The following is a 24,032-nucleotide window of genomic DNA, read 5'->3' on the forward strand; positions in this document are numbered from 1 at the left end:
TAATTCCTGAGTACAGAGTCAGGAGTAACCCCTGAGCATCACCAGTGTGACCCCAAAACACAAAAAATAGAATGAAGAAACAGGGAATATCTTGAATTAACACCACTGGAGTACTATATATGACAATATATGGAATCATTTTCTGATAATTCCAAAATGAAACTTCAAAACTATGTAAAGGCAGGAAATATTTACATATATGATATATATGATCATATATATATATAAAACTCATATTGTATGGGTCATATAGTGAGATAGAAATTGATATAGATATTTTGCTCTCGTGGTGGCAAGCTACTCCCATAGCGCCTGCAAGCACTGTTTCATGTCCTCGAGCTTGGCGGAACCTCCTGCCCCCGTGCCAGGCTGTCTTCACCAGGGCCCCCTAGGAGAGGGACAGGTTGAGTTTCCTTCCTTCCCCCAAGCAGAGCCCTGGCAGTCAAAAGCCTTCAGAACCCAGCCACAGCCATGCTCAAGGCCACTCTCCACACACTCGGACAAGCCTCATGCATGAAGGAACTGACAGAGGAACCCAGGTATGCGGAACTCATGGCTGAGATCTCCAAGCCTGCTCAGATCGGGACTGGACTTCCTCCACTCAGATCCCCCGTTTTCTAGTATCTTGGCAGTCACACCAACAAACTGCCCCCAGAACCATGTAATCTCATCAATGGCCATGATCCAGAGACTATAAAACAAAGCACCCCGAAGAGAGTGATGCAGAATCTCACACAGCAGAGCCTGGCAAGCTACCCGTGGGGTATTCGATATGCCAAAAACAGTAACAATAATGGGCCTCATTCCCTTGGCCCTAAACACGACAGGGACAAATGAGACCTTACTGGTGCTTGCTCAAGAAAATCGATGAGCAATGGGACAACAGTGACACAGTGATAGATATTTTAATAGATATATAAGCTTAGGTATGGCAGGGCACTAGGTACATAGGAGAACTAAGTGGAAGAGATGCTTAGCATATTATGTGAATGAGCAAAAGAGAAATTTTTCCTGGACTCTGGTAGCTGGAACTAAAGGAAGAAACTTTCAGAGAACAAATAGTCCACTCAAATCAACATGGGTGTAAGCAGTATATGGTTCCTTCCTGTTGGAGGATTGTGCAGCTGTCAGTCAAATCACCAAAGCTGAGAGCCCCAAGTGCACTTGATTTCCAAGCTCTCCCACCCTCAGTTTTATTTGCAACCTAAAAAACTCATGCATACCTCTTCCTCCAGTTTCACCACCTTGGCCTGTGCATTGCTCAGAGCCTGGTCTCGAATTTCGATGTGTCGCCTTTGGTCCTCATTGGTCGAACGAGCAGTGGCCAGCTCTGCTTCAAGCTTTTCCTTCTCTCTCTGGCTTTCCTTATCTATGAGAACACAGATTATTAATACTGCCATTTTGATGCTGGCCCCAAACCTTACCTGAACAAATTAATGATAATACCCTTTACTAAACACTCCAGTGTTGGATCACAAGACTAAACCAAGAGAGCCAAGGTCTAGATTCAATCCCTGGCTCCTTGGTTCTACCACTTTCTTGCCATTTAAATTTAGAAGTCATGACTGCTGTAAAGAAGCCATAAGAAATTAGATGCACAACATGTTATGAGAATCGTTACGCAAAGAACACACACCCATACCAGAACAGCAGGTAGGTTGGTCCTTCAATTTAACTGCTCCAAACAACCCTGTATGGCAAAAGGCAATTGCAAGAAAGAGAACAAGCAACAGATATGTATAGCATATGCAGGCCCTGAATTTATTCAGTCTACTCCACTGCACAACGCTCACCTTCAAATCTCTGGTATAGCACTGGTGGCTACCAAGAACTGCCAGTGTGGTTATGGTACCCATCTCTCCAAGCACCAACCCTGTGTCACATATTACTGAATTGGAGTATCCTAAGAATTGACTTCCCAAACCCTTCCCTAACACTGTTGGATAATGAGAGAAAAGGGGCAAAAGGGAGAGAGAGAGAGAGAGTGGGAAAGGGAGAGGAAGAGGGAGAGGGAAGGAGAGGTGCCTGCCATGGAGGCAGGGTGGGGGAGGACTTGGGGGGTGTGGGAGGAAAACTGGGGACATTGGTGCTGGGAAGTTACACTGGTGGAGGGATGGATGTTGCAACATTGTATGACTGAAACCCACGATGATTCAATTTAAAAAATTTTAATAGAGTATGTGGTAAAACTGGAACTCATTCTCTGCCTCTATACTCCCTCTGCAGGGAAGGTAGGGTATAGGAAGAGTACTGGAAAGAGTAGGATGGTGTATCAGGAATACATCAGGATCAAAGCAATAGAGGAAGCCAATTTACTTGCAAAATATCTACTTTAGAATTGCCTTTTCTGATGGCTGATCAAAGTTAAGCATACTCAGAGTTTAAAAATTTTAAATAAATTTTAAGGCAATCTAAGGTGAGGCTGTAACTTAGTGATAAAGCACATGCATCTTATGTGTGAGAACCTAGGTTCAAATCCTGCACCACACAAAACAAGTTAATCTTTTATATTTGTGTGCTTATATGCACACGCATACACACAGACACATGGGTGCTAATAGCATCTGTATCTTGTGTTTAGGAAGGAAGAGCTAAGTGAACAAATAATGGTCTCTTGGATTTTATAGATAGCTCAGCTAAACAGTACTTATATAGTAAGCACTCAATATACATCTATTAGAAAGGCAGAGGAAGAAAACTTAAAAGTTTAAGTCTGTTACCAACTTTACAATTTTTAACAGTGGAGTAATGGTACCAAAAGTTAGCATTTTGAGTGAGTTAACACAGGCTTTATACTGGTACACAGGTTTTACACTGTTAACACACAGGTTTTCATACACACCTCTATACTATTCTTACCTCAGTCTGCCCTCTTATAATGGCTCTACCTTGTTCCATTTCTTAGCTGCTGAAAGACTGAATAGTTCAACTAAAGTTATTATCACTAAATAAAAATGAGATAATTCTCATTAATGTTCACTTAAGGATTCCATTTCTTAGTCTTAGCCTTAGGTGTGAATGTTTATTTGAAGGACTCCTGAAGAAGTCAGTCTAATTAGTTTACTTGTTATCCAATTCAAAAGCAAAGACATACAATAAAAAGCAAATATATAAAGCATCAGGGTTTATTTATTAAGGAAACAAACTGTAGGGTAAATAAAAGAATGGTACAGTGTATGGTGAAGGGCACAGTGTATCCAGGTCTGCAAAATAAAAATTTTAGGTGAAAACTGCTCATAATAGGACTCTCACACTTTTATGAGCTTTACCTTCAAGAACTCAACCTGGTTCTCAAAGTAACTATCAGGGGGAAATTGTCCCTTGTGTTTCTGACAGGAGGAAAATAAACTATTTTTTAACATGTTAATGCCTACGTTGCAATTTGTATTGATTAAACCACCTGGAATGTGAGCCACCGGTGGTACACAGCAATGTCAACGTGTTCTAATCTACTAGAGAATTCTGTTCTTTTAAAAGTCTGTGCTCAACACAAACTACCTTAGCAGAACTTAACCTATTGGGGAGCGGTTTATCATACTCTATCTGACCTTGAGGCTGGGAAATGAAGAAATCTACTCTTCTGTATCAAAGAAAGGGTTAAAAAGAAAGCAAAACCCTGAAAAGTACTTGCAATGTTAATAGTCCAAGAGCATGGGATCATTAAAAGACAGAATTACTCATAGACCTACCTATGAGTATTTCACTTCCCCCCACACCTTGCCAAGACATTACTAAAGGCCCACCTACAGAAGTTCCTTTAAGACCAAGGATGTAGCTTAGTGGTAGAAAACTTGCCTTGTATACGTATGGCCCTGATTCCATTACATGTTCCGCTGGGTGCCACCAGATGTAACTCCCAAGCAATAAGCCACAAGCAGTTTCTGAGTATCATAAGATGTGGCCCCAAAACAAAGTTAGAAAACAGTGTAATTTCTTGTACCCTGTACAACGTGTCTGCTTTCCAACAACAAGAAAATAATGTCAAAGCAAGCCAGAGGCCAAAAGCAGTTTGAAATGATACAGAATCAGACCCAAATATGAAAAGGAGGCTAGAAATAAAAGATTGGTAATTTCAAAAAACTTATTAATATAATGAGAGTTCTAATAGAAAAGGTAGATAACATGCAGGCACATATAGTCTAAGCAGAAATAGAAATCCAAAAAGGAAACAAAAAGAAATGCTAGAGATCGAAGGAGAGTTTGGTCAGATACCATTTAATCTCAGAATATATTTTTTGGATCAATTGTGGTAAAGTAATTACTTAAATAAAACAAATACTATTAAGGCATGATAAAACACCAAAATAACTTACTATATACAGAGAATAATGATAGTCACCATTGTGATTAAAGAGATAAAATATAGATTTCATAATATGCTTTTTGTTTGCTAATTGGTAAATTCTGTGTTTCAAATGAGGTTGACTGACCTGATGAATAGAATTAGTAATTTTGTGTTTCTGAATAGAGATTGCAGTTGTTTAGTAGTTTCTAAATATATGAATGTACAAATTGTACCTATGACCACAATATGTGAAATTATGCTCCAGGCTTTTCTAGGTTCCTCCCCTTTTTACTACCACAGATCTCTCCCCAGAAACTACAATGAACCATTTTGATTGTCTTTTAGAGGTGGAATGCTCTTCCTCTAGAGACTCTGACACATAATTCACAGGAGATATTTTGACAGATTTCCTTCCCCCTCTGACTTGACCTATTTTGGAAATAAACATACATTTATTTGTTGAATACTTGCTGCCTATGAATTGTTTTAAAGTACTTATAACTTAATCTTCATAACAATCATACAAGAAACCGTTATTCTGTTTTTTTCATTTTACGTGCAAAAAAATAAGAGAGTATGGTGGTTTGAAGATCTTACACAAGGTCCACACCTACTAAGTAAGTCATGGAGAACATACTTAAGACCAAGTTGAATTCAACTCTGTGTTGTGCCAGACTGCCTTCTTCTAGTGGGAATACGGCTTCCCTAAGCTATCAGGAGCATGGAGTACATTGCTCAGAGAGTGTTCTCTTAAGGGCTCAAAGGCTCCTGTCACATTCTCAACCATGCAGAGCCTTCCCATTGCCCAAAGACAAAGAAATAAAGGAGCCATATTCTTTCCTGTTAACTAGGTAGTATACTTTTCCCTTAATATGGTTGAAAAGACTGAGCCAGGGATATAGCTCAGGGGTAGGGCACTTGTGCAGGATCTTGGTTCGATTCCCAGTATACCAAAACCACAAGGTTTAAAAGAGCCATTTGGCAGTCTTCCACCCTGCCGATAATATAATTTGATCAACTAAATAACATTTTATAAGCTAGTCACAGAACTTCTGTGTTTGATCAACTAAATCACACTGTGTAAGCTAACAGCACATCTCCTAGGAGTTCAGATAGTGTCTGAAATACTATCTCTGTGCAGAAAGGAGAAGCATATCCGGGGCAAGAATCCCCGCATATTGTTTTATTTTGCTTTGCTTTGCTTTACCCTGGGAGAATGCCACCCTCTTTTTTGCTAGCGAACTAACTTCCCGGGTAACTGTGACCCAACAAAAGCAACTTCACAACAATTTATACTAGACACTGATGACACCAGAAAAACTACATTCCTTCTCCTAAGACACAGTGACAAAGGAACAGGAGGTTCAGAGAAACCAGGAAGAAAAAAGTCACAGTTCTGAAGCCACAGCACAACAGAGCAACCCAGGAAGGGAGGGGGAATATTCTAAGTGAAGATCAAACAAACTTGTAAAAGCTGACTGGTAGCTGCATGGAATGACTTGAAAGGGTCATGCGGAGGCTTAAGTTGGGACCTAACAAGTCCCCACCAAGTTCTACTCCAGCTGGGAGCCACTCTGTAGAAAGCTGGGGGTAGGCGATACAAACTGAGGGGTCTGCAGAAGCTAAGATAGTTCCATCTGCTCCCCACCCCTACCCACAATTCACTCTCCCTAGGAACACAGTCCACTGCGTCGTTTTTATTGCTACTTTTACTGTGGCTCTTGGAAAGAATGAGGCTTTGTCTACTGGGGTGGAGTCCATTAGGAATTGATAATGAAGAAGAATAATTTAAAGTCACAATTCTAGGAATATTTCAAGATAAAGGAACCGTGAAATTATGAACATACAGCTCTGTCCTCCCTCAAACTCTCCAACTCCATAACCAGTCACTAGCTCATTCTGGAGCTGTGCTTCCAATCTAGCTATGCTTACAACCAGGTATAATGATATGATATAATGCAGTGTGTTTAGATAAGAGAGTTCTATGTGCAGGTTATATACTACAAACACTAACGTTCAGTCTTGCAAGTTAATCTCACCTTCACCAGAGCCAGTACACTAAGCCTTCAACAGTAAATCCCTTTAACACTGTATCAATAGGATCCCCCTTCAAAGTTAGGATTGCAAAGGGCTTCTCAGGTTTAATACAGAAAGGATCATACTTATTTGACTAGATGTCGCAAGATGCATTCTTGTACTGCACAGTAAAGAACAGTCTCCCAATTTTATGCCAGGAAAAAAAGAATCCCTAGATGACATGCATTCTACCTTGACTGAATTCTAAAAACTTAAACAAAAATGGATTACCTTTCTTTCTTTTTAATTTTTTTTTATTTATTTTTTATTTTTTATTGAATCACCATGTGGAAAGTTACAAAGCTTTCAGGCTTAAGTCTCAGTTACACAATGCTCAAACACCCATCCCTTCACCAGTGCACATATTCCACCACCAAGAACCACAGTAAACCTCCCCCCCCACTCCCCTACCTCCCCAGCACCCCCCGCCTGTGTAGCTGATAAAAAAATGGATTACCTTACTAAGCAGTAAGAGCCCACCCATAAATTCATACCTGCTGCTAAATCTTTCATACTTACTTTTTGCAAATAGCTGAGAGATAGTTTTTCTTGTGTCTTCTGACCCCTCATATTCCTTCTCTGCAAGCTGCTTGTTGGCAGACTCTAGACGCTCTGTGGAGTTTAGAGACAATCAATTGGGGCCCAGTGCAAACCAAGCACATGCTGTTTGCCCTTTAAATATGGACCTTGGTAAAAACATGTCTATCCCTTCTCTTTATACAAGGATGGTTGACAACTGATATAGGTTTGAAAAAAGTGGATTGCAAAACACAGTAAACCAGGGCAAAACAAAAGGTGCCTGCTTTACTATTGTCACCCCTTCTTGACAAAACCCAAGTGTGAAATTCTAAATTTCACAGATTCTATCTCTGAATATATAGATTTCATTCACCAGTAGAAAGCATCAAAGTTATTATAGATTCTTTAAACTCGTGCCAAGCTCAAACCTGCAGAGAGACCATGAGAAGCATCTAGTTCAGTTTTTGTATTTAACAGATAACGGCCTAATCCCAATGACAGAGGGTGCGGAAGTCAAATATTTCTCATCATCTGCAGTAAGATAACGTAAAAATACAAGGCAGGAACCCTAGAAACATTGATGGTCATCACTATTTCATACTTGCATGGTTGAAAGGCAGGTCTCTGCAAAAACCTCTAAAGAAAGAAAGATATACAGATTATGAGGACAGACAGGATGGATCCAGGAGTCCCAGGAAGTATACCAATGGATAAGCACATCAGCATACCCCCACTTTGATTAAGCTAGCTTTGGACCACATTTTTTTTTGTAGTTACAAATTCTTGTGTCTTGCAATTTACTGACCAGACTCACTGGGTTGAGCAAGGCTTTAGGGTCTCACTGTATGTCCACTGCCTTCCCCTTCAACATCCCAGCTGATCTTTCGTACGCTAGACGCTTACCTCTCAGATCCCGGTTAAAGTCATGCATCCTCCGTATCTCGCCCTCAAGCTTGTTTCTCATGGCTTTCTCCAGGGCTTCTCTTTTAGAAGATGACTTCACAAGGTTCTCATACGCCTCTGAGACACGCTGGATTTCAGTCTCCACCTGAATCGCAAAAAAGAATGATAGAAGCAAAGGAAGAACATTGATGAGGAAGATGGTCTGAAAGCATAACAGACAGATAAGAAAAAGTTCCCAAAGGATTGCTAAATTCAACCTTAAGCTCAATAATTAACCCATCTGGTCATGGGTCATGAGATTTAAGAATGCCTCAGGTTAAAAAAAAATCTTTCCTCTTAGAGAGCTGATAAGAGCAAATGAATTAAGTGCAGTTATAAATGCTTTTAGTATCTGAGCAAGAATTTTCTGATTTTTTAAAATATCAATAGTAACACATGCATCATGAGGTTAATGTTGCAGTGTTTCCCAAAAGAGCAATATTGAACCCTCCTGAGGTTTGGTGGGAGAGGGGTATGGAGTAACCCAGGGATGGGGGGTGGCTAGCAGCCCCAGATGCAAAAGAGAGCAGCTTTCTGATTATTCACTTAAAGAGGCAAACCAGAGTGATAGTATAGCAAGCAGTAAGGGTGTTTGCTTGCATGTGACATGGCCAACAAAGGTTCAATCCCGACACTCCATATGATTCCCCAAGCAGGGCAGATGTGATGCCTGAACGGAGCCATGAGTAAGCCCTGAGCACTGCCTGGTATAGCCCAAAACAAAAACAGGAAAAATGACAGCTGACTAGGAGGTGATGTTGAGTGAATTTATATATATATATATAAATTCATATATGGGAAAGTAGGCTAGTTAAGTTTAGGAAGCTCTGCTCCAGAGCTTTCCACAAATTTATTTCCACTTGCTTGAGAGTAAAACACTTTTCCTTCATTTTAGCAGAGAAGTCACAACTGCCTTCAAGAGAGGTTAGTTACAGAGACATGCCCTAAAATCCCCAAATCTCAGACTTTAGTCACATTTCAGTTGAATTTTTAAAACACATAACCAAGGGCCCAATATTTAGAAGAACTCTTTGTGGCAATATAAATATGACTAAGAATATTATTAATGCCCTCAAGAAGCTTTCAGTCTAACGAGAGAAAGAGACTGAAGAGATGGTACATGCAGGTGAGGTGCTTGTCTTGCATGTATAAAGCAGCCCGGGTTCAATCCTCCACACCACCAACAGGAGTGATTCCTGAGCACAGCACCAGGAGTCAGCCCTGAGCACAGTTGGGAAAATCCCAAATACAAACAAACAAAAAGAACATAAGGAAAGAGACACTATTAAGAAAAGGAGTAGTAGTGCCGAACATGCAGGGGAGAGGGAAATAACTTCAGGGAGGACGTGGCATTTAGAGTCAAATCCTAAAAGCCTGGTCAGATTTCAATGAGCAGAGGTGAGTAGAAGGATATTCTATTCTGAGTGAGCAAATGCATTCCCAGAATGACCAGTAGTCTAGTTTGGCTGGACACTGGGATATGAGGAGGGAAGCCAGTGAGATCTGGCTACAAAGATAGATCATAAAAGGTCTTTCATGCCAGGCATTTGGACTTTATCCCATAGTATGTGTGGAAAACCAGAACAGACTTAAAAAGAAAAATTCATGATTAGAGTTCTACTCCATAACACTCGTGAAAACCCTGTACAATTGGGGCAGAAGTCGGGGATCAAAGCTTCAAAGAGAAAGGGTCTTACCCTTAACTTGAGCCCAAGTTAAGAAGAAAGGAATTTCACCCCAGATTCTTTCTGTATCCAGTATATAACTTCCTTGCACATATAATACCAGTAATATTTGCATACTGTTTGTCTGAGACAAATAAACTCTGTGGCCTATTTAGCTATTTCCACCATATATTTCAATCTTGCAATCCATTCTTCATTAGCTTTCAGTTTTCCACCATCCTCCTTAAAAAAAAAGCTCAGAGTACATTATGTGGGAGACTGGGGGAAAGGTGGGTTATTAAACAACTCAAGTTTCACCTGGCTTCAGCTTCAAAATTATGTCTGATGCAGGACTGCCTACAAAACAAACGAGGCTTACACCAAGGAAAAGAGCAGGCTCCAGTGTTTTTCTCTTTGCAGATGGCACCAAGATAGCAGCCAGAGAGGTGAAAATTGACTAATGGCATTTAAAGACAAGACTGGCAAGGCCAAGAGTTGATAACACTTTTGCAGGAAAAGTCAAGCTCAGAGAAGAGAAAAATAAACGTTTCCATTTGAAAGAACAGGCTTGGTGTTGGTCTGTTCTGGGCAGCCTTTAGAAAGCTAAGGCTTTCCAGGACCCTGCAGAGTGCCACACCGTCAAGGCAGTCTCTTTATTCAAGATTTTTAGAGTACCATTTTTAAGTCTTGTACCAGTCCTTTACTGACCCACTGAGTAGATACGGTACAATCCAAAGAGGCAAGCTGGGTACTGATGGATACTGTACGATCCATCAACAGGGCTCCAGGGAAAGAAATCATGCAAGAGCACAGCTGATGGTTTCTTCTAAATGATGGTGAGTGCATGCAATAGAGAGATGATGGTGGGTCTCCAGACTCACTGTGTCTTTCTTTCCCTCACTAGTCTCACACCTCATGTTTTCTATTCTCCTCATTTTCTGTTCCTTTCTACCCAATGCACTGCAGCATGGATTTCACTTCTTGCATTACTCAAGTTGTACTAACTGCATTTATTTTAGGCATTTCACCCATACTGGGTGACAAACTACAGTACAGATCCATATACTTGGACCAAACAGATAATACAGTAGGTAAGATGCTTGCCTTGCATGCAGTGGACCTGGGTTCGATCCCCAGTACCCCCAAGTAGTCCCCCTAAGAATGACCAGGAGTGATCCTTGAACAGAGCCAGGTGTAAGGTCTGTGCACCAGCAGGTGTGGCCCCCAAATCCAAACAAACAAAAAAAACCAAAAGCAACAACAACAAACCAGGGTCCTTTGCAAAGAGGGGACTGCAAGATTTCTGGGTTTATCTTTCTGTTATTACATCAAAATGAGGCCAGAACCACCCAGAAATGAATGTATGGAGTAGTGTCAACTGATAAAGCTGGACAAACTCTTTCTATTGAGTATGATCAATTAAATGCATTGGTATACTGGGAAGGGGGAATGACAGTTAAAATCAAAGGTGGACTAAAATTTTAAATGGAGGCAAAGTCAGGTTAAAAAGTTTACATTCAATCCCAACAACACCCACCCAGAATTGGGAATATTACGTGGGACAACGTCCTAACTAGAAACTTATCTTTTCAGATTGTTCTCTTAAATTTTTCTCCACTCTTCTCTCTTCATTCTTACTAAATTGTATATTTAAAATGTATGAACATAGAACTATTCCTAGTATTTAAAAAATTTATGTATTTAGGAAAGATGAGGTCAGAGTGATAATACAGAAGGTGGGGCATATGCCTTGCATGCAGCCGACCCAGGTTTGATCTCAGGCATTCCACATGGTCCCCCAAGCACCTCCAGGAGCAATTCCTGAGTGCAGAGCCAGGAATAACCCCTGAGCATCAATAGGTGTGACCCAAAAAGCTAAAAAAGGAAATGCACAGTTCTTGAAAAAATTATCAGAGGCCAGAGTGATAGTCCAGTGCATAATGTGCTTGCTTTGCAAGTGGCTAACCCGGGTTCAATTCTCAATTCAATTCAATTCTCAATTCAATCATGCTATATGGTCTACTGAGCACTGGGAGTGATTTCTGAATGCCAGAGTCTAGAGTACTCCCTGAGCATCATGGGGTGTGGCCCCCCAAACAAACAAAATTTAACTACTTACTGACTTACCATTTTCTGAAATTTCAGGAGTTTAGCTTTATTGATCTATAACATGCACAGGTGTTATCACCTCCACGCTTTTTCAAAAGATCCCTCATGGCCAATGAAACAGTATAACAAGAGGCAGAGGTGGCTGGGTGTAGCCCAAAACTAAACAAACAAAATCTCTCTAATATATGGCATATTAAAAAAAACATAGTAAGGGAACAAATGAGCAAAGTCATCAAACTGGAGACATTGTCTATAAAACTGAGAATACACTGGAAGGGCTCTCCGGACACTCGTGGAGGGAGACAGACTCTGGTGATGGGCGTGGTGTTGGGATGATGTATGCATGAAACGTATAACTGACTGTATTATAAATCCTGGTATTACATACCTCAATAAAATGGAAAAGATTTTAAATAAGAAAAAAATAACTTAGGACAGAATCAGCCCCCCTCTGCTATATAAATACTGCAGAAAAGCCCATTATCTCTCAGTCTCCTGTGAGTTCAAGGTCTAGGGCAGAATTTATGGCCTTGGGGAAATTATACATTTCCGCAGTTTCAGAGAGAGCCCAGGAATTCACAGCAATGTTTGAAATGTAGGATGGGGACAGTTAAAATGGAGCTGCCTGCAGCTGCTGGCAAAGGGGAAATGATGCTTCCTTTTTCATTCCCTCCTGTCACGGATGAAACCCTGACTGCAAATTTGGTGTTTACAAATTCTCAGCTACATTCTGCCCCTGAAATTTCCACTCTTGGATGTCTTCTAAGGACAGAGTTGCTGAACAATACAAGGCAACCTCCCTGCACACCCTCCCCCCCACCTTCACCCTCACCTCCCTGAAAAGTTCACATTGTAAGGAGATCAAACCACAAAGGCTCAACAATGACAAAAGCTGCAGAGAAACTGCCAAAGGCATAGCCCTATTCACCAACAGACACTGGAAGCCAAAAGCTAAGGTTCCTAGCTTGGGGCAATCAAGAGCTAAAGTCCCAGCTGCTGGAGACAGGGGGGGCAGGGAAGAATGTGAACTCAGGACACACACTCCTTTTTCGAACTTCCTAAGCCTAGGGCTGTCACCTGTCACCCAGCTGTGGTGCTAAACTCCTCCTGCACCCTCCCCTCTACACACATATACACACATGGGACAAAAAGAACAGATGTTGAATTTGAGCTGTAAGCAGGACCAAAGCTAAAAAGAGGGGAGGAAAGGGGTGTTTGTAAGAATTGCTCTGATGACAACCCCACTAAGAAAATTATTGAAGCTCTATCAAGACAATAAGGCTATCTCTAACTTCTGTCGTAAGATATTTCTAGGAACTATGATTTCATAATTCAGTTTAGTATCAGAGAAAATATAATCAGGACAAAAAGTCTTAAAATACTGGTGGAAGGCCTGTGAGGTACACAGTGTATTATAAGGCGGTCAAGTGCTTGTTTAACACGCGCTAACTCCAACTCAGGTCCCTGAACCCTATATGATGCCCCATCCCTTCCAAGAGTAATCCCAGAGGAAGCACAGACTCAGGAGTAAATGCCGAACAATTCTGGGTGTGGTTCCAAAACAAACAAAAAACCCGGCAGGTCCTATTCCTACACAGACATCACGGGTGTTCTTGAACTTGGGGGTGGGGAATGTCTTTGCCATTCCGATCTATTTTGTAAGTTTGATCCATACTTACTTCGAGGTAAAAGAATCCTCCTCAATGGCTGCTCATCAGTCCTGCCAGTGGAGACTTTTATATACTCCACAGATCCACAGAAAAGGTTCAAGAAAAACTCAAGTCCCACATGGGGAACTCACCTTCTGCAGTCTGGCCACCTTCTCATAGCATCCTTCCAGCTCCTGCCGCAAGTTCCGGTTCTCATCTGAGAGGATCTCAACCATCTGCTGTGCTCTAGAAACAATGGCAAAGGGGTCCGCTGGCATTGGCTGATAAGAAGCAGACTGCTGAGCTCGAGGCATAGCTGAGTAGGCTTCTCCGGGCTGGTGCTGCTGCTGTTGCTGGGGATGGTGGTGGGGATGGTGCGGCGGCTGCGGCTGCTGCTGTGGCTGCTGACTCAGGCCAGGCTGGCTAAGGCGGTAGTGATCGCTCTGGTGAGGCTGATTAGGAAGGAAATGCTGCTGCGGCCTGGACAAGTGAGCCGCGTGGTCTCCTTGGTTTGGGACCAAGGGATGTTGGGCAGGAGATAATCGAGTGGATGGTGGAGACTGCAGCAAGGGCAAGGAACCCCCAGATGTGAGGGAAGAAGTGGGGCTGTGAGGCTGAGAGTTCCTGGCTGATAGCGGCAGTGAGATGTCTTGCGCCCTGTGAAACATGAAGGGCACGCTCAGATTAAACGCTTTCCAACGGCAGTGATGGAGAAAGCCACCAGATAAGTGAAAGTGAGATTTCCGGTGCCCCCCCAGATGCCTGCAAAATGAGGATCAGGCAGGGTTACATGGGGAGGTCTCCGCAAAGACCCCTATACAGTCCTTTGCAGACCTGACTAGCGAGTGAACCACATGACTTCAAAGGTTGCCTTGTGAAAATGTAAAAGATATTATACCTATACACTGGTCATCCGAGTCTAAGCGTTCTACATGAAACTTCTAAAAATATAATTTTACCCAGGCATTATTTTTGTGGGTACTGCCAGGGATCAAACCCAGGACCTCACACAGGAGATGTGTGTTCTCTATCACTGAGCTCCACCCCTCAGCTCTCACCGTCTTATTTGGAACGAAATTTCCTCTGACATTCTAATCCAGTCCTTCTCTGTCACTAGATCTGTCGCTAGACAGGGAGTAAACTCGGGTGTTGGGAAAGTGAGCCACACACCAAATATTACAGCAAGTTCGTAGTGATGCCAGGGTAGAAGCTTCAATTGCTTTCATTGTCATTTCTGGATTTTTACTAACATAATGCACTGATTTCCGTGCCCTGATATTCAGATCCTCATCTACTTCCTAGTCTAAGTTCTGGAAAGAGAATTTTGGTAGACTGGTTAATGTGATTCTCCCATTTTTTTTGTTTTGGAGCCACATGTCTAGTGCTCAGGGAGGTGCTACTGGATTGAACTTGGGGTTCCAGTGTGCAAAGCAAATGCTCCAGCCCCTGGAGCTGTCTCCTAGTATTAACTTTCACATTCCAGACTCTCAGTCATCAAAGAAAAAGATCACAGTATGGGAATGGACCACTTCTGTCACTACTGCCAGGAAGACTTCTGTCAGCAGACCCTGAGCATAGGAAAGCATGTTTTCCACCTTGTGGCCAGAACAACCGTTTTCCAGTAAATGGCCAAAATGACCAGTAGAAAGGGAAAGTGAGGCCTCCACGCTATATTCTCTAGGCCTTTCAGAAAACATGGAGTTGTTCCTTTGGCCACATATCTAGAGATCTACAAGAAAATCGATATTATAGACATAAGGGGATAAGGCACTGTTTAAAATGGAATGCCTCACAATTGAAGCCAGAGCAAAACTGGAAGAGCTTTACAGTTTTACAAAACAGGAAGAAGTTTAATATTATAGATATTGTGTACCTACAATATTATACAGCATGGTGTTGGCATGGTTGTAAACAAAGAAGTAAAGGCTAAGATTCTTGCCAAGATAATTAATGTTCGTATTAAGCAAATAAAGCAGTCTAAGAGTGGGATAGCTTACTAAAACAGGTGACAAAAAATGATCCAAAAAAAGGGAAGCTGAAGTCTACCCCAAAACACAAGAGCAGTAATTTGAAAGAGAATGTGCTATGTTCATCTCAGTGTTTATAATAGTCAAAATATGGAAACAACCCAAATGCCCAACTATGGATAAATAGATGAAGAATTGTGGTATATGTGCACAATGGAATACTATGCACCTCTAAGAAAGGTCAAAATCATGCAATTTGCAACAATATGGATGGAACTAGAGGATATCATGCTGAGAAAGGAAGGAATATATGCAGAATGATCTCTCTCCTAGGTGGGTTACACAGGAAGGCAGAACAAAGGACTGAAGGCAACACAAGGGGAGAATTGACTCACACTACTGAATTTTGGGTAGAAGTTTGAAAAAAAAATGGGGCGTTGGGACTGTGGGAGAGGAAGGTGGTGACGGTGTAATGATAGAATTATGTACACATGAAACTATTACTAATAGTATTGTAAAACACAGTACCTCAACCAATAAATAAGAATATATAAAATAAAATAAGATAATTAAAAGCAGAGGAGAAAATCCACAAAAAAGAAAACTAAGGAAAACCCTTCCAGGGTTCAGTTAAAACATCAGCCTGCTCTACCCACAGAAACCCACTTTGTGAAAACCAACGGAAGGAGCCAGTGCTGCCGCTGGAACCCATTCCCCAGGAATGCAGAGCCTGGGAGAAGTGAAAAAAAATAGAAGTGAGCTCTGGACTATGAAGAAAAAAGCATTTTTCACCTCCAGGCCATGCCCAACTAACCTCATAATCTCCCACATCCTGTGAATGCTTATCCTGATATTTCTCAATCCAGGAAAGATAAGATAGGTAAAACCATGAGTTTGGGAACCCGAAAGAGTCTGCAGGACTTCTCTACTGATTGCTAGCCCTGCAACCTTGCTCATGTTACCTAATCGGCACAAGCATGTTTCGCTCCTGAGGTCACAAGTGACTTACAAAAATAACTGGCTTTTCTCATTTTTGAACTCCATAGGAATTATAAATAGTCTCTTAACTACCTCCCAGTGAGATAAGTTGACCCTGTTAGTGAGTTTACTTATAGGATATCCGTTTAATCTTTCCACTGAATTTCATAAAGCTCAGGGCGGAACTGGGACAAATCACCAGGAGCAATGAACTTTTAACAGGCAAATGCAAAAGCACATCCATCCTACACACTCCAGTTAGCATTATTGTTCATTTATCTATACCTATAAGAGATTCTCTGTCAGTGTCTTTGTATATCTTCAAAAGCATCTCAGACACTTTCTCATAGGTTCTTTCTCTGTTCCATCTGTACCAACATTCCTCCGAATTCATACATATGTCACTGTAATTGCCGAATATTGAAGAGAGCATGCAAACTACTGTGGACAAAAGAATTTACATGGTCCTCATGATTACAACCAGAGAGTTACTACCACACATGTCCTTTGTTTCCAAAAGCTCAGAGCACTCATCCAATAAAAAGCCTGGGAGTTATGTGTGTAGAAACTTATTTGGGTTAAGATATTTTAGCAAAATTCCCAACAGGGTTGAGAAACAGGCAGGGCTTAAATTTTTTTAAAAAATTATTTTTTGGCCAGAGAAATGTTCAGAGGACTAAGCACATCGTTTGCATGCAGGAGGCATAGGTTCGATTCTTGGCATTTCATGGCACCTCCTGATCTCCTCCTAAGTACCATCATGTGCAGACTTTTGCGCGCACCCCCCCCCGACCCACACACACACAGTCCTCACACAAATTTCATGTTCTCCAATTCAGCTCTCCAAATTTAAGGGAAAATGACCATACTGACTTAGAAGCCGAGAGACAGATGTTCTGTCTGAATTGGGCTTCCTCCTGCAACTATCTCAGCCCCCATCAGCAATCCATACCCTTCTTTCAAACAAACTCAGTCACTGGCCCCCTCCCCACCCGGAGGCTGAAAAGCTCCTTCATAAACATGGGAAAGGACACAGTCTCCCAAAGACCTCAGCAGAAGGGATTCTACTTGGATCAGCCCGAAACAGCAGTGACTTGGGCTATGAATCTGGACTCTGCCTAGAAGTAACTGGAGATAAGGCAGCTGCCTCTCCATTCCCTCAGGCTGGAAAAGGAAGCAGATTTCGGTGCACAAGATATCATGGAAAACAAGCAGTTTCATTTCTGGCAGGTCTGCAAACACAACGCAAGTCTTGGGCAGTTGCAAAAGGAAAGAAAGTCCTGCAGCCAACAAACTCCATTTGGGATGCAGCAGCCACGCACCACCCCAGAGCAGGGCAATATTAACACGACTGTAGTGTGTCCCCCCACATCTCGAGCCAGCCAGAAGAGGGGGTCGGAGCCAGGTGGGGCCGGGGGAGGGAAGGTCATGTTAGAGAAGCAAAAGTCACCACGTGCAGTAATAGCAATAAGAAAAGGGGAAGCTGAGGGAGCAACGTGATCCCTGGTCTCTCACTGCCCACTGACACATTAACCTGAACAACAAGCCTCCAGCAGACAATAGAATCACATGATCCCAAGGAAGCCCTAGCCTGCCTCCCTGCCCTTCCCTCCCCTGCACCCCGGCTCCTTCCTCAGCAACCCATGTCCCCCTCGCACTCTGCAGAAACGGGGACATGGCAGGCATGAAGGAAAGAGGCCAGTGACCTAAATCAGCGTCCCCCATGCACCCCCCACACCCGGGGAGAATCCAACACAGGCACAGTTCAGAAGGACACAAAAGGGAAAGCGAAAGCCAGTCCCGACCCATCCCGTAGGCTGACACAGCACCTTTAACTCTGCCACCTCGATGATTAGGCACACTCCCACAAATTCCCACCCACGCTCCACACTCCTGGCCCACACATGCAAGCTCACACACCCACACCCGTGTACACACACACACACACACACACACACACTCTCACTCTCTCTCTCTCTCTCTCTCTCTCTCTCTCTCTCTCTCTCTCTCTCTCTCTCTCTCTCTCTCTCTCTCACCAGAGCAGGTGCCAACAACGGCCTGGAGCCTGATTTATTCTCCCACGGAAATTATGTCTTTTCCAGGTTCCGAGGCGGTGAATCTGTGAATCCTGGAGAGGGCTGCAAATTCTTGATTGCTTCTCTTGCACAACTAGCCCTGCTCTCAACTAGAGTTAGGTCACCCTCTGCTTCCACTAAACAAGGGTTTCAAGAAACCTCAGATCTGGGCATGATTTCAACAATTGAAAGGAGGTGGCTGCTTTCTAAACAGAAAAAGATTTAATTTTTTTTAAGCAGCTGATAAATGTAGAAACCAGGATACAGAAAAGGCTTAGAATTTGGAGAAACAAAGATTCAGAAAAATTAAAATTCTTCAGATGGCTGGGCCTCATTTCCCATCTGGAGTTCTGGGCACTCAGTATATTTATTTTTAAGCAGAGAGGAGGGCATAGGGAAGATGAAGTAATAAAAAGATTGTTTATAACATTTTGTTCATTTTAACAGCAAACCTCTAGCATTTCACTGCACCTCGGAAGGCAAACAAGATTTTTTTTTTTCAAACAGCAATTTGTTCGAAGAACTTGCCTTGTATCCTGATCTGTAATTTGTGGATTAAAGCTAAGAATTTAGTCTTCTGTTTGGCATAGCAGCAGTTACTTGGAAAGGTACTCACAAACTATCTAGCTGGTTGGTTAAAGGAAACAAAGGAGGAAAAATGTGTCATTGCCTAAAAGCAGTACACTTCCGGAAAGCAGTTCAACTACCTCCCAATGCCAGTAATTTGTCACTGGGTGCCACTCCCTCACCCAGGGCCCTGCAAAAATATTATTGCCAGAATTTGTCTGATGCAGATCCAACTTCACATAGAGCAAGCATCTTCTGATTAGCACCATTTTAGGTTTGAATTTTTGAAGAACATATCAAGCACTCCCTTCCTCTTCCACACACCCACCCCCCAAAAAAAAAAACCGGAGCAAACATGTGTATTAAAATAGTGTTCAAGGGTGTGGGAAGATGGCTGCAAGGGCTTCAGTGCCTGCTTTGCACGCTGTTAGCAAGGTTTAAGTCCAACACTGCAGGTCCTGAAATGGAGTAACAGCCCCACCTCCTCTGCCAGCACCGAGCAGGGTGTGGCCCCAAAACAAACAAAAAAACCCTGCTCAAGGCAAGGTAATCAAAACGGGCTCTCCTGCTCTTGGTAACAGAAAAGATCCACAAATAATATAAGACAACGGAGAAAATGCCAGAATCTTCCTGCAAAATACATGCAGTTAAATGTCTCTGGTTACTTAATCAGGTTGAGAATGGGGAAAAAAATCCCGCTCCTTAGGATCCTTATTTATTTAGGCAGATCAAAGGGCTTTTCGATGTAGCTTCAAACACTGTGGGAGTTGTTTCAAATCACAAACAATGCTAGTGAATGAGTTCTGAAAATAGCTTTCCTGGGAAGGCAGTCCATGTGCTAAGTAGCGCTTGGATTCTGTTCTACATCCTAGCCAACACACTCCTCTCCCACCAGGCAACAGACATTATTAGCCCATCCACAAAGGAGAAGGAGCTGCCACAGACTTTGCCATACTAATAAGAAAAGCAAAATCAAATTTCACCATTTCTCGGACATTTTGCTGGGTGGGATACCTTCCCAGTAAACTAAGCAATCCGACAGTCTGAACCCTCCCTGGTGTTTCACGGGGGGGGGGGGGGATTGGGTTCTAGCTCTCATCTAATCTAGAAGAGCCGTGTCTCTTACCCCATTTTGCGAACCAAGCCACTTAACAAAATGTAGGCTTTTGCCCTTTGAAAGTTGCACAAAGGGGGTTGAGCTGTCTAGAAAACTACCCGAGTTAAGGAAAAAACCCTACACTGGTGAAGTTTGGAGTGTAACACAAACCCAATTGCCTCTAGCTACAAAACAGGGCCTGTGGGGGGAAAGGCAATATCAGGAAATTCCAGGTGCTTTCTCTTAGCTTCACCCTACTAATCCACCCACTGACTGCCCTTTCTTCAAAGTCACCCAGTCAACTTCAAGCCAACAGACTTTTCTCAAATGACTAAGAAGGGAAGACAGAGAGTCAGACATCAAAGAGATAATGGGCCCAACTAAGCTATCTATGGATATCTAGGTCCAGGAACTTCAAACCTCATGGTCACTCATAAATACCCAAGATAATAAGAAAATGCCATACACAGCATTATTTGTGCTTGGTTCAAAACTTTCCTTCACCACAACTACTGAAATAAATTTCTGATCACTGGCACGGTCACAGCAGTAACCAGAGGAACTGCAATCAGAATCACGAAACTGTAAAATCTGGTGAGTATAGTCATGGGATGATAGGCTCCAAATAATTCAAGTAGTGTATTTAGGAAAAAAAAACTGCTTATAGAAAACACCCCACCTAAAGTCATGGTAAATGGTACAGAAGTTATAGGAATATTTCTTTCTCTGTGTATTTATTCTGCATTTTAGCACCTGATAAAAATTTCTATTATATAATATATGAATTTACCTTAAATGTTTCAAACATGTCAAACATCTAACAAACTCTACAGAAGAAAGATGAAGCAATCTAGATTCCATGAACCATAACCAAGTACATTCTATATACAACTGTGACCAAGTACAAGTGGGTCTGCACTTTTATAGCTCCCCTGCAGCAGTATCTGAGTGTTAAGTGTAAGAATCTATAACTGGCCAGAGGCTGGAGCGATAGCACAGTGGATAGGGCGTTTGCTTTGCACACGGCCGACCCAGGATCGATTCTCAGCATTCCACATGGTCCCCTGAGCACCGCCAGGGGTATTTCCTGAGTGCAGAGCCAGGAGTAACGCCTCTACACCTCTGCATTGCCGGGTGTGACCCAAAAAGCAAAAAAAAAAAAAGAATTTGTTACTGGCCAGAAACATAATAAAGTGTGTAGGGCACTGGCCTTGCATGTGACCAAACCAAATTCAATCCCAGACACCACATATGGTCCCCTGAGCACTGCCAGGAGTGACCCCTGAGCACAGAGCCAGAAGTAAGGTTCTAGCAGCATCACGTGATGCCCACATAAACCAACAAAAGAACCACAGTTATTCTACAGAAAAGTAGGTTGGCAAAAATCAGTGGCTAGAATTTTGCAGAGGGGAAATAAAAGAATATTCCAGACTAAAGTCCAATCCAATTTGCTTCTACTCTTCAAGGAAAGGCTTAGCTCCTAAGAGGAACACACTGAACCTTCTTCAGAATATATTCAGTCACAGGACAACAAAGACTATTCTTAAATGGTTGTATTCCCATTTATCCACTAGGTATTGAGACCAGGAAGAGCCTACAATATGAAGGGAATATTAATATGGTGCTGATTATGCTTAGAGATTTGCAGTTGACAGAAAACTTGCCAAGCCAGAGGCCAGCCATCTCTTGCAATGTTTGCAATTCAAAATACCTGCCTATTTCTTCCCCTAAGATTTCCCACAGCCAGCAGAAGCTGATTGGGGGTGAGGCAACAGAAAGGGAACTCTCTTACCTGGCAGCTCCATACTCAGGGGGATGCTGATATCTCATCAGTTGACCCTCGGGTCTGCCTGGCTGGTTCAGACGATGCTCACTATAGAAGAGCCCTGGCTCTTGGGGCTTGTACACTAGAGACTGGGAAGGCATGCTTTTGAAGGGATACTCTGGAGGGGGGCCTCGGAGCTCCATGCCTTTCATGGTATGCTGACTGGGAGGTGGCCCTTGGGTCTTGTAGAAGTCACTGGAACTTGTGGGATTCTTGTAGAGGTCATTGGGTTGTGGTGGGGAGAGGGGAGTGCTGGTCACAGGTGGATGGGCCTTCACTCCACTGGTGGCCAGTGACATCTGCATCAGCCGCTCACTCAAGGAGCGAACATGCCCTTGCTTAAGGTCTCTGAGTCCTTCATCCTGGTGCATCTTCCCAGGATTGAGTCGCTGAACTGAAGGGCGTCCCTCAGTCCTCATCTTCTGGTTAGTGACTCCAGTGACATAGAAGGCAGCTCCTACACTGGCATGCTGCTGGCCCCGAAAGTACTGGGACTGAACCTTGGCTTCTTCATAGGTCGGGAGTTCTTCATTATTCTGCATCCGAGGGGAAAGCTGCTTCTCCATGATGATGTTTTCGGACTGGATTTCCTGCCCCTGGGGTTCTTGTCGAGCAGCATGAGCCACAAGTTGTTGGTGGTGATCTTGGGGACTCAGCACATCATTCTGAGGGCCTGGGTTGCCACTGCCACTGGGGAAAGGGGGGCCATTCCCCGTGGCTTGCTGGTGTATGGCAAGCAGGTTTCGATTTTCGCTAGGATTGCCATAACGGAGCTGTTCTTGTAGAAGACGCTGCAGCACCGTGGTTCCTCCACTTGGCTGTTCTTCAGAATTTCTCATCTCTATTGCTGGTGGTGCCTTGTGAAGAGAGAGAGAAATTGGGCACTTGGGCTGCCCTTGACCTGGGAAGGGGAAACAGGAAGCTTAACATCCAAATGATGGGTAAATCAGTCCTCTACAGGGAAAGAACAGGTATCTGGGGACGGGGAGTGGAGGGAGAATTCCAGAGACAAAGTAGAGAATTGAATCAAGAATTAATAGATTAATTGTTGGAGACTCCTGGCCCCTGGATGAGGAACTTGGAGATATAAGAGTTCTGTTTCCTCTTTCACTTTTCCCTTGGGTTTAATGTTCAATCTTGACTTAACTCCTAAGAGGACTGGGGAAACCCAGGGCATTTTTCCTTGGTTCTTCCTCACAAGGCACATTTCTGTTTCCTATTTAAATGAAAAATACAATGTATATGGCTACCTGTGGTGGTGGGGACAGGACAGTGGACAGGATTTACTTCTGAGATAGAATTATAAAGTTCAGCATGTCAAGTGAGTTACAAATGCCAAATAAAGCAAAAAAAAGGAATAGAGAGTTTGGTTTGCATTAGATAGAAATGATCCCTTCTTGATGCAACTCATTTTTTTTCTGAACTCATAAAACTGAACCACGTATCTTCCTTAAAAATATCTTTGCATTGCACATTTGGGATGCTCCTTAGCTTAGTAATAAAAAGGTGTGAGATAACTGTATGGACAAAGTTTCTCTTCTGGTTATCCAAGAATAGTCACTTAGCTTGTTGTTGCTGGGAAAGAGAAGCATAAAGAGGATATCCTTCTTTGAGTTAAAAATATGCCGCTTTCAATAATGTTGAGTTTTTGTTTTTGTTTTAGGGGCAGGGGTGGAGCACACCTAGCCGTGCTTGGGGGACCAAAACGATCCTGGGGATCAAACCCAGAGCTCCCTCCATGGGAAGCGTACACTCCAGCCCTCGGAGCCATCTCTTGGACTCAAACACGTAAAAAATGCAAAATAAAAGCACCTCCTTCTAAGCAAGGATATGAATGAATACCATACCCTCTCCACCATAACCACAACCATCACCCATTCTTCTTAAAGAAGAAATAACCGATTGAGTAAAAGTTAACCAGTAGTAAGTCAAGTCATCCTAATTTGATCAGATCAAATTCTAATCATATTATGGGTTCACATGGTAACCTAATCAACTGACTTTTTTTCCCATCTGGTTGTTGATCTCCCTCTCTCTCGATGTTCAATATAGACTGCACACAAATTTATTAGAAGCACATAAAATCTTGCAGGATGTCTGTCTTGTTAAGTACTACAATTCATGACTAATATTCAGTGATGAAACTTTTACTCTAAGGATTTTAAGAAATGTTGGAGAATGGGATGTTATCACATAGTGTATTACAAAAAAGGTCAACATTCTTGACCTAATAGCCTCATGTTCCCAGATGAGAACCTTGACATCCTGGCTCCCAGGCTC

The 24,032-nt window shown here is 42.6% G+C and overlaps 1 protein-coding gene across 3 annotated transcripts in view; it reads right to left on the reverse strand.

Annotated features, from left to right (window-relative positions):
- The window catches only part of AMOT (angiomotin), a 72,631-nt gene that overhangs the window by 29,715 nt on the left and 18,884 nt on the right, over nt 1-24,032 (reverse strand). For 2 of the 3 annotated variants that reach the window (XM_055121029.1, XM_055121028.1), the window contains 5 exons: nt 21,720-22,653; nt 13,397-13,901; nt 7,784-7,928; nt 6,881-6,973; nt 1,224-1,369 (listed from right to left, as the gene is read on the reverse strand). In XM_055121029.1, coding sequence (XP_054977004.1) covers nt 1,224-1,369; nt 6,881-6,973; nt 7,784-7,928; nt 13,397-13,901; nt 21,720-22,591 — 1,761 coding nt within the window. In that variant the 5' untranslated portion in view covers nt 22,592-22,653. Of the gene's footprint in view, nt 1-1,223; nt 1,370-6,880; nt 6,974-7,783; nt 7,929-13,396; nt 13,902-18,225; nt 18,342-21,719; nt 22,654-24,032 lie in introns of those variants that run through there. The other variant, XM_055121030.1, reaches the window with a different exon arrangement.

Source organism: Sorex araneus, chromosome X (genome assembly GCF_027595985.1).
Source record: "Sorex araneus isolate mSorAra2 chromosome X, mSorAra2.pri, whole genome shotgun sequence".
Classification (NCBI taxonomy): domain Eukaryota; kingdom Metazoa; phylum Chordata; class Mammalia; order Eulipotyphla; family Soricidae; genus Sorex; species Sorex araneus.